At 33.6% G+C, this 12,243-nt stretch overlaps 1 protein-coding gene across 1 annotated transcript in view; it reads right to left on the reverse strand.

Moving 5' to 3' along the window:
• The window catches only part of LOC309963456 (pre-mRNA-splicing factor CWC22 homolog), a gene marked incomplete at its 3' end in the record, with an annotated part of 55,127 nt that overhangs the window by 19,777 nt on the left and 23,107 nt on the right, over positions 1–12,243 (reverse strand). The window contains exons 3-6 of the mRNA XM_082841844.1: positions 9,724–9,791; positions 8,269–8,379; positions 5,445–5,684; positions 1,349–1,477 (exon numbers count right to left, since the gene is read on the reverse strand). Coding sequence (XP_082697970.1) covers positions 1,349–1,477; positions 5,445–5,684; positions 8,269–8,379; positions 9,724–9,791 — 548 coding nt within the window. The remainder of the gene's footprint in view (positions 1–1,348; positions 1,478–5,444; positions 5,685–8,268; positions 8,380–9,723; positions 9,792–12,243) is intronic.

Below are 12,243 nucleotides of genomic sequence, written 5' to 3' on the forward strand. Positions count from 1 at the left end.
AATTTTCAATTTGTATATATATAAAATAGACAGATTTAATACAATATTGTTTTCAAAAATTTTTCTAAGTATAATTTCTCTTTTCCAGCTCCTGTTCATTACACCTAATCATGAATTTGAGTTTTTAACTTCTTGTATTAATTTGCTTAACTTTATCAAAAAAATAAAGGGAGAAAAACCTGCTTCAAAAGTACTGAACTTAAAGTAAAATTTCCACTATGGGCCCATCATTCGTATAAGTTAATTCTGGGATTAAAGACAAATCTGGGCGGTTTCCATCTTTAAAGATAGGTGTACGTCTATTGTTCTTGAAAATAAAAGTGGAAATATGGAATTCTCCTAAGAGAGATAAAGACATAATCAAAGCACTGCAAAAATAACGCTAAATCAAGGACAGGAAAATAAACGCTTTTACCTTCTAACTCATTTTGAAATGGGCATGTTTCTACATATATTTGATAAGAGGAGAGATACAAAGTGGGCTAAATGAAGAGTTATTTTTAGAAATGTAATGACAAATAATTATTGGATTGTCAAAAGGCACAAAAACAATGTCTTTATAATTATCAGGTTTAGGTATGACATCTGAATCACCACAATAGAAAATGAGAAAAGAGAATTCAGCTTATAAACTGTAAGATCTTAATCTACCCTTCTCTGAGTCTGTTCTTTCTGAGTAAAATGTGAGAGCTCTTCCCTACCTCGGAGGACAGTGGCTGCCTCCTGGTCACCTTACTAACTCCCACAACCTGCTACACCTTACTTTATATCCCCAATGTTTTGAGATGATGAATCAAGGTCCTATGAAATGACATGGGAAAACAGCCCTCAGATTTTAAAATAATAAATAGAATATAGAATATGTCTATTTCCTGACCCTTTAAAATATCACAACTACTTAAAAACCACACAGAAAATGGTTGTTATTCCCTTCTGCTTTTCTAAAATTTATTACTAATCTTTCTCATTTCGTTCACATTCCCACTTTGCTTTCATCAGAAATTAAACTGGTCTGAGGTAGCACTTTACGTATATATAAAAAAATTAAATGTTTATTATTACTCATGAGTTTAAAATTATTGGAAGTATTCAGTAAACAAATATACGTGTAAAAATCATTATGTGACATCAAAGCTTCTTAAAAAGTAAAAATTCCACATAATCTCTAACAGTGGAGTATGTTATCTGTTAGTAGCTTACATTTTTACAGCAACTGCATTTTAAATATTCCTTGAAACTTCCTTTGAAATGAAGTAGCATAATAAATCAATGATTATTATTCATGTAGATATTATGTTCCTTTGAAAAAGTGCTATGAAATACTACAAATAAAATAGCTGATGCTTACCTTCCTCTAACTATATTTTCTTGAAGAAGTTCTTGAATAATAATACCAATATTGGAAATGTTGACTTTGTTGATCAGACCATTGATGGACTTCTTTAGGGCTTCCCAGCTCATCCTCTGGTATGCTAAGCTAAAAAGAATTGATTTTAATAAAGAGGAAAACTTACTCAACAATTACAATACCAAGAGATTATAATAACATAAAAAATACTTAGTGTTCCTTTACTTTCAACATTTTCACAAAGTGACCCCAAAGTGCAGTAAAATATATGACCATGTAGATACACAGATTATATCCTAAACAATATTTTGCTCTCTGTACATGTGATACTCAGGTACAGACTAATTCCTTTTAATAACATAATAAAGTAATACAAGGATATGTAAGGATAACATTTTGTTCTTATGTCCATGAATACTGTAGTTTATAATATTTATTAGTTAGATTCAGTACATGCTTATTTTACATTATAACAATTTACTTAAACTTGTCTTCAAAGGAAATGTTTTAAAATAAAAGCAACTATTTCTTATTTTAAATTACAATATGAAATACCTAAATATAAGCCATGAAAAATAAATTATTATTATGTCCCTTCTCAAAAGCTTGACAAGAAAACAAAATTAAGTGTTGTAAACCATAAAGAAACAGTATTAATTACAGAAAAAGGGAGAGTCATACGAAATCATGGGGCTGCAAGACTGTTCAAAGTATCTTAAAGAACATCTCTATATTTAGGCAGTACCCACAGGTTTATCAGCTGAATCTTAGATGGCTACACTGTTTTTTAACTTAGAGCTTAGGTAAATTATTTAGTCTAACTGGGTTTCTTTACAATGAACTTGGTAATATCTAAGGTCTTTCAAAGCTCTAAAATTCTATGGTTTTTATAATTATTTCTCTGTGGAATATGATTTCAACTGAAGAAAGTCTTAACTTTTCTTTTTCCTTATACTTCTCTGGCAGTCTGGTGAAGGGAATGAACTTCTTAGAATAATATATATAAATACATAGGATTACAAAGGATACCAATCATATTGAAAGAGTTTTCAAAGCATGAAAAGAACAGAAGTTTGATATAGTATTCTATGTGCTTCTTAACACATTAATAACAAGAAGTGGTGGTAGGCATGATAACTTCTTTAATTTGCAAGTAGCATAAACAGTATTCTGAGGTATTTGCAACAAATAGTCTATTAATATCATGGTCTGTTGCCTACATTCCTGATAGAAAGAAATGCTAAATTAGATCAATTTTAAAAGATGCAACTTTCTTCCCATTCACATTCATGGACTGTCTGAATTCTATCCATGGACCTCTTGAAAGTTTGTAGGTTAAGAATCCCTGTTCTGAACCCTCCTACATGCTGATGGGAATGTAAACTGGTACAGCCACTATGGAGAACAGTATGGAAGTTCCTTAAAAAACTAAAAACGGAGTTACCACATGATCCAGCAATCCCACTCCTGGACATATATACAGAAAAGATGAAAACTCTAATTCGAAAAGATACATGCACCCCAATGTTCATAGCAGCACTATTTACAATAGTCAAGACATGGAAGCAACCTAAGTGTCCATCCACAGATGAATGTATAAAAAAAGATGTAGTATATCTATACCATGGAATATTACTCAGCCATAAAAAAGAATGAAACATTGCCATTTGCAGCAACATGGATGGACCTAGAGATTATTATACTAAGTGAAGTAAGTCAGACTGAGAAGGACAAATAAGATATTATTATCATAGTATCATAATATTATGATATCACTTATATGTGGAATCTAAAAAATAATGCAAATAAACGTATCTACAAAACAGAAACAGAATCACAGACATAGAAAACACACTTATGTTTACCAAGGGGAAGGCGGGAAACAGATAAATTAGGATTATGGGATTAACAGATACATACTACTGTATATTAAATAGATAACAAGGATTTACTGTATAGCACAGGGAACTATATTCACTAATTTGTAATATATAATGGAGAAGAATCTGAAAAAGAATATATAACTGAATCACTTTGCTGTATACCTTAAACTAACACAATTTATATTTAATCAACCATACTTCAATGGAAAAAAAGAAAAAAAAAGAGAAAAAAGAAAGAATCCCTGTTCTGGAGTGGTATACCAGGTATACCAAGGAGAGGTGGTGAGGAAGAGTATTTTATCACTGACATTGTCCTCAGCAGACACTGAAGATAAAAAGCAGACTGACTTGCAGTTAATTTCATTACTGTTGCTGAATTCTCTATAGATTACAGACTCCTTTACTGCCTGCATCCAAGGTGGAAGACTCCTCTGGCCTCCTAACCCCAACCGTTTAGTATGCTGCTGTCTAGAGTAATAAGATCTGTGGCTTAACAATTAGCCTGATCAATAAGATATTGCTGATACATAATCACAAACTCTCCTATTAAACTTTGGTCAACAGATGATAATCAAGTACACTTGTATTTCTCAATTAGGAAACCTACACTTAACCTGATTTAGTATCTACTGAAAGCAAAGACTACACTTCTACTTCTGTCCCTTTTATAGCCTATAAGCAGAGTTCAACTGTATATAAAATTATCTTCCAAGAATCTGTTTAAAATTGCATATACTGTGGACTCTTCTCTGCCCCCTTTATAAGGAAGCCAGACTTGGGGATTAACAACAATGTACCCGGTCTTTTACAATTAGGATTGCTTTGGACTGGATTTGGACTGGATTTGCACTTCTCACTAATGCCGTCACTACTGCCTCCAGTAAGAGCAGAATTCTGACATGATCATGAAGCTCCCACAAACCACAGAAAGCATTTCCTAATCCCTTCTCAACATACCACTCCAGGCATCACTACCAAGTGCCAGAATATGACACATAGAGAAAAAGTTACTTATTAGTTTTAAATTTAATGTCATTTAAATGTCTCCCTTCTAGCTCATAAATTTTTTAAACTTTATTTCAAATATTTATACTTTATATAAATGACATTTCTACTTCAAGCTAATTCTTACAACAAATTTAGATTTCATTTATATAAGGTTCTCAAGTACTTTCAAGTTGCCAAGAAAATACCCAAGAAAGATGTGGGAAGATTTTCTTGACTCACCTGGAATCTGTTTTTCTTAAAGCATAGCTATCTTCTATCCCAATCTTTTTCCTGACTACCTGGCAATTGCGTGATCACTTCAATCTTGGACCACAGTTTTCCTGGTTATCTCATTCCACTAGAGAAAAAGACCTTGAAAAACTCAGCTGCACTTTCCTACATAGTTCCTCTTCATCCCAATTATTTTGCAAAGGGAAGAAAAGGTACTTAAAGGGTGAATGGTCATATATGAATTTTGATTGTTTGCCTTAGTGTAGCAAAAAACTATAGTCTAAGATGTTATGGTCTAAGAAAAGGAGGGAAAAGAGAAAACTGTCAACTGTTTCAGAGTTTAGTACAGGGGTTGGCAAACTACACCCATGAGCCAAATTTAGCCTACAGCCTGTTTTTTGCAAATAAAGCTTTATTGGAACAAAGCCATTCTCAATTGTTTACATATTTTATCTATGACTGTATTCACTACAATGGTGAAGGGGAGTAGCTATAACAGACAGAATAATGCACAAAGCCTAAAATATTTACTATCTGGCCTTATACACAAAGCCTAAAATACTTATTGATATTATCTGGCCTTTTATGGAAAAGTCTGCCAACTCCTGGTTTGGTACAACTGGAAAGATCCATTTTAGTTCTGAAATATCAATATTACTCTTGATTATCGACGAAGAATGGACATTACTAATAGGCATGCATGCAACTACAAAAGGAATAGCTTGAAACCAGGAAAGAAAAAAAAGATAAGCGATCTTTCCTCAAACTTTTCCATTCATTCATGCAAAAAGTAAAGAGCTTATGAGCTAATGTCAGGGAAAATAGTAAGCAGAGCTCCAGTGGAGCTTCTGAAGGTAGGAAGAAAAGAAGTCTAATTTGAAGTCTCTATCATTGTGGACTCATGCAAATTCTCAGCAGCCAAGGTTAATTAGAGCACAGATGATTTTTTAAAATGAGGGTATCACTTCCTTGTATACTTAGTGATATTGACATGCCTGTTTTTATCTGTAATCTGTTCTTGCATCATCCTGAGCTTTGCAGGAGGAATATATGCTCCACCAGTGCGAGTAAGAAGAGGATCCACCTCCTCTTTCTTCTTCTTTGCAGTAGGTTCATCCTGAGCAGAGGAACTCTGGTTTACCAATGGTTCTGGGCTTCTTCTCCCAGGAGATGGAGATTTCCGGGACCTTTTCCGATCCACATCTCTTTCTCTGCGTTTTTCTCGGTCTCTACTTCTGTAATATATTTTTTTAATGGAGAAAAGACAATACAAATTACATTCTTAAATGAACTGCATACCAAATGAGTGAGACTATTTGGGGGCCACAAATTCAGACAAGGAAAAGTGGTGAAGGAAGTGCCTCACAGAGAAAATGTAACAAACTAGGTCATCAAGGCTTAACAGGATTTACATTGGGGGCAAGGTAGGAAGGTGGGAGGGGGAATGGAGGATGGCATTCTGCAACTAGTAGAAGACAGAATAACTACTGAAAAGCTGAGCAAGGGTATTTGGGCCAGAATAAGTAGAAACAATAACGAATCATATATAACAGTAGTTGGAAAGATAAGTTCAAGTCAGTCTATGAAATCTTAAAAGACAAGCAAAGACTTTAGGTTGTTTATCCTGGAACTGATGAGGAATCTTTAATATTAGTTTCTGAGTGGAAGAGTGATGTGAAAATAGTATTTTAAGATGACAAATTGGCCTGTGATGTACATGATAAGTTGTATAAAGGAGAAACCAGAGTTCATCTCCAATAATGGCAATTTAGGAGTAAGAATGTTATAATAAACTGTAACATTTGAAATTGTTTCTTGATAGAACTCGTAATTTATTATAAATCTCAAAACATCAGAAGCTTCTGGTTGAGACAATGTGAAAAAATAAACCATTTTCTAGCACAATAACTTTTCCCTATTAATGCAGGTGACTATCCCTTTTTAAGTTAGCACTTTTAAAATGATTAGGGTATTTAATGTTCCCAAACTATCAAGAATGAGCAAGAAATAATGCTTTGCCTTGCTTTTTGCTATCTTTCCCCAGAGAAGAGTTTGTCCACTTGGCTGTTTTTTACTTATACTGCCTGGAAAGTCAGATTATTCTGCTCATGCTTTGTGCAACCATGAGTTATATGAATACAATAAATAAAAACAAGTTTCATATTATCACTGTATTACCAGGAAACCACTCAATAGATTTTAGCTAAATCTAGAGGGTATATTTGAGATAATATGTCTTAATAAATGGAGAGACAGAAGCAGTCACCTACCCAGGCAGCTGTGGAGGAACTCTTTAAAACCGAAGTATAAAGAGACCTGAGTGACTGCCCCATGAAGACAGAGTCTGTACCTACTAAGACAACATGAACAGTGGGGGAAAAAAGTGGTTCCAAACAGAAACCCCAATTAGTCAAAGGCAGGTCCTCTGAAATCTAGCCAGAGATTTGTAATTGAGTTGCTTCTTACTGTAGATGTAAAATGTTCCAAGAGAATAGCAACAGAAGGGATTTACTGACACTGGTTATGATTCTTCTGAGAAACGCCAGGTAAGACTCTCACTGGCTGGTAAAATCATGTCCTTACATGATTATAGTGTTTGTTCCTTTAGAGTGCAGAAGTAATATTCTTCTGAGTCTAAACAGAAGTATTTCTCTTCAAGTGTTTTTGTACTACAGCCTTTATATTCTGCATAATACACAACCTGCTTTCTTCACAGTGTGACTGTGTGGAACAAGTGAGACTTTATATACATACACTGGACCAAACACAGAGTTAGAGTGAAGTAATACAGTTAGGGCATATGGAAATAAACATGGGTTTTGGAGCCAGAATTGAGCTCAAATCTCAGTTTCATCATCTACTAGATGGGTAATGGCAACCTCAGGTTAGTTAATCAGTTCAGACCCCAATCCCTTACATGTTAAATTGTGAGATACAGTACCTAGTGTGTAAGAGTTTTGACAGTATTTGAGAAGGTATAGGAATGCCTAGCTCACCAATTATGGTGGTAGTAGCTGCTCTTATTAAGGTGTCATTAGGGTAACAGCAGAAGAACCTGGCTTTTGAGGTTAATCTGACATTTAAGGATTGGTTACATATTAGAAAGTAAGTAGTGAGAAGGAAATTTTGGCTGCAGATATCAAATAACGTGTTTAATATGTCCAAACTGGAGATATTATTTCTCTACTCCAAACTGCGGAGAAATCTGATCAAAATTCTAGTGGGTTATAGTCTCAGTAGTCATGGAGTGGATAATGTGAGAGAGACATCAAAAAGGATATAGAACTAGGTGAACAATAAAACATGGTAGGCAAGTTTTTGAAACTGGATGACTAATAAGGTGGGAAATCAAGTTCTTCAAGACTCAAGTAAGAATAATTTACACTTAGATAAAAACTGCAGACTGGTAACTTCATTCTCAATGTCCCTCTGCCATTATGTAGGAAAGTAAATTAAGATCACTCTATGTCATATAATATAAATGGCTTTCATTCAGTAAACAATCTCAAAAACTCACATAAGCCAATTCCTCATGTAGTACAGTATAATGAATAAAAGCTTGGGTTCTAGTCAGACAGACCAGGACTTGCCACTGATACACTTCTAAAACACAAACAAATGACTTAACTTCTCTAAGTCTCATTTTCTTCATCTATAAGAGACATATATTTACTGCAATTAGGAGTTAATTCACATTAAGTCCTTGTTAGAAAGCTTAGCTCCTAAAAACATCCATTTAATACTAGCTGCGATTATTATTAAGCATAAAGAAAATTTAAACAAATATATGTTTCTATAGTTAAAATATCCAATACTAACCGTGACTCCATGCTATCATCATAAGAACGTCCTCTTCTTGAATGCTCGTAGTCTGACCTGCTGTAATCAAAGTAATCTCTATCCCGAGGGGATCTTTCTTGTTCCGTGTATCTAACACATAAAAGAAGAAAACCAAAGTTTTAAGTTGAAAATAATGATGTTATACTTAGGAAAGTCATATATTGGTAATGGCAACATAACTCTATGACTGAACAAAGTCTTATCAAGTGGATTTTAACAAACAGCTTATTTTGATGACACCTATTCATTTAGTCATGATTATAAAAGCTTTCAGCTGGTGTGCAACAAAACAACTCCTGGAATTCACTTAACCAAACTTGACACCCTGATTCGTACTGTCCTTAGTAAAAGATATATATCTGCATATCATATATAGTTTAACATGAAAAAGGCTATCCTCCAAATGATTCCTTTTGCTGAGTCGGCTCATTTTACCAAAGTACTGAACAAATGACATTAGTGTCATTGGTTGGCCTCCATAAAGACCAGTTTAACTCTACTCCAAAACACTATTTTTATCAGCTGCTATTCTTGAAATTATATTATTAGATATCTGTGAGAATGGATTGAAATTATTAGCAAACAGGGATAGACAGTATAAATCTGCTATTTGAATCTTAGAAGTAATAAAATCAGAGAACCTTAAGAGAAGTTAAATACATACACACACGATAAATAGACACAGTAACATAATCCATGTTTTATATACATATCTACAATTAGTTTATACACACACACGTACATGTGTGTATGTCTGTAGAGAGATTTAAAAATATATATATAGGGAGGAGGTGATCATAGATGCATACCACAGTGATTAACGTGATGCCCATAAAGCAAAGGTTTTTAGAGACAGCAGAGTGGAATATGAACAAAGTACATAGGGAATAAGAAATTAGACAAATGAAACAAAGGTTAGAGGATGCTTTTCCTTTCACAAGTTATTTTTAATGGTTATAGCTTACTAAGTGAAATAACTAAAGTCCTACTATGAATGCATGATGAACATTAATGGTAATATTTCTGGATCTTTGATCTTAACATAATTATGGTAAGATATATATAAAAACATTTTGAAAACTTATATAAAGAGCTATGTAAATATAAAGGATAGTATTAACAGTAAAAGCACTTCAAAATAATGTGATTTCAACTCACCTTTCCATTTTATAAACTTTCATTCTATTTAGTATCTGAGATATTAAAATTATTCCCTTTCACCTAAAAAATTTCATAAAATCTAGAATTATTTACTAGAAATTCCTAGAACAGCCATTCAAGGATGATCTGTTCTCAAGCTCACTCAATAATATTGCCTGTAAAACCATCAAAAAGAAGTTGCTTACCCTAAAATTATAAATCTAAGAGCTAGATAATTTCTTAAACTCATTATAAAAAATTTAAATGGTATTTGGAACACATAAAACTGTTTACCTGTCTTCTGGAGAGGAGGTCCTCTGATATGAATTATAGTTTTCCCTTCTGTCATGACTAGAAGAATGCTTTCAAAGGAACAAAAGAGGGGAAGGGGGCATTTAAAAATTCTGTTAAAAAACATACAGACAATGACAAATGTATCTTGGAAAGTTGGAAGTGCTTTAAAAAATTATTTCAAAATATTTTTTTAACCATAAGAATAATTTGTATTACCTAAATAGTATAGAAGATAAAACAAAATTTTCAGGTCATCCAAGGTAAATGTTTGTGGTTTTCACTATAGATCAAATACTGTTTTTAACAAAAAAACTCAAGGTAGAAGAAAATTCTCTAATTTTTGATGCCACTTAGTTAATATTTTATTCCTATGTAATAATATATAAATTTACAGAACATAATTTTTTTTTATTAATTTATTTTATTTATTTTTGGCTGCGTTGGGTCTTCGTTGCTATGCATGGCGCTTTTCTCTAGTTGCGGCGAGAGGGGGCTACTCTGTTGCGGTGCGCAGGCTTCTCACTGTGGTGGCTTCTCTTGTTGCGGAGCACAGGCTCTAGGTGCGCGGGCTTCAGTAGCTGTGACTCACAGGCTCTAGAATGCAGGCTCAGTAGTTGTGGCACACGGGCTTAGTTGCTCCATGGCACGTGGGATCTTTGCGGACCAGGGCTTGAACCCGTGTCCCCTGCATTGGCAGGTGGATTCTTAACCACTGCGCCACCAGGGAAGCCTCTAGAACATCATTTTTATAAAGGCCTTTCCTGGTGAAAACCAAGACCAAAGCTTTCCTTTGGTGAAAAACATGACCAAGGGCCAGAGATTTTCTAGCAAGAGCTCACTTCTGTAGTTATGCCCAAGTCTTTTATAACACTGAACTTACTTTCTTATCTCCATTAGCTTACAGAAACCACAACATTAGTCCAGGTTACTAACTCTGGATAAAATAAATAGCTAGAAGAAACTGACTCCAATGTATTTATGAAAATTCATTTTTGTTTTCAGCAAACAATATTTGAATGTCTGACATGGCATGTATGGTAATATGGTAGGCTGTAAGGATTTAAAAAATATGACTTGTAAAATATAGCTCCTAAGCCAAATCCTTTGAAAAACAACAGACATACAAATAAGTAACTTCAATGTAACATGAGATTGAAGATATGTCACACTGAGACAGAGATATGAGCCATCCAGTTTAAGAACATATCCTAATTTAAAAGTCCAAATATAGTTAAGAAGCCAAAATATTTATCTCTATAAATAGGTAAATTTTTTAAACCACTGGTATAAAAACATTCATATTGACAAGCTTATTTTTAAGAATTAAAGTAATTTTAATTAACTGAACTGTAAGAAAGGAAAAACAGTATGTTTTCAAAGTATCTTTATCTTGAAATCTAAGAAAAAATAATTCAAATAATGACTAACTTGTTCCACATACTTACATGCTTCCCTCCTTAATGGCAAAAAAATACATTTAAAAATTGAAAATTATACTGCAAAGAAACATAAACAAGCTCCAACTTCCTCTTATGTTATGACTATCTAATTACCAGCAGTGTGAGTATAACATTGTCACAAGTAAATTGCCAATACAATCTTCTTAAGTATTGAATTTTTTGAATAGCATACACTAATTAGACTAATGCATGTTGGTGAATAAACATGTAATCAAATTTATAATTTAGAGAAGCCAGTCTGGCTGTATTTCACACTGAATGCAAACATCTTAAAATCCTGTTTCCAATGTGTATAACTTTTAAAAATTATTTCACTGGGCAGCATTAAATTAAATAGAACTGTTCAATATATATGATATAGGTTTTCATAACACTTGACATCTAGATTCTAAACCAAATATAGAGCACAAGATTCATTCAATTCATGGTAACGCTAAACACAATATTTACTTATTTATTATAAGACACAGCCCTTCCTGTCTAGACACTCTGGGGGATACAAAAGATAGGAAAAACCTTCAAGGAACTTGAGATCTTATGGGAGAGAGATGGTTATAAAGATTTCTACAATTAAACACATCAGAGTATATATGAGAGAGACAGAGAAGGGGGAGAAGGGGAAGGAGGGAAGGGAGGGGAGAAAGAACAATAAAGTTGCACTGTCTACTTTTTCTTTTACAAGGTATGACAATTATTTTGACTACATTAGGGAGCAGGCCTCATTCTGTGCTAATGATTTTTAACACGTCTACACAATATCTGTTGTGGGTAAGAGGGAGAAACCAAAAATACCGAGATCGTGAATCAGGATTTTGTAAATATGATCAAGTTAACAAATGACTGGCACACTAGTCAGTGCTAACAGGAGATCTTGAGTAGGAACAAGCACTGTGGTACAGAGACTGAGGGTGACAGTGAGTAAAGGGGAACCTAAAATGGGCTTCAGTAGGTTTTACTAAGTGCAAAACAATTTCGAAGTGTGATCCAAATAATAATAACCTAATTTCCCTATTTCCCTTATCATAGAGTTTAGATTCTAAGAGCAGTAGTTGAAAGTAAC

The sequence above is a fragment of the Leucopleurus acutus genome (genome assembly GCF_964270905.1).
Source record: "Leucopleurus acutus genome assembly, chromosome: 6".
NCBI classification, from domain to species: domain Eukaryota; kingdom Metazoa; phylum Chordata; class Mammalia; order Artiodactyla; family Delphinidae; genus Leucopleurus; species Leucopleurus acutus.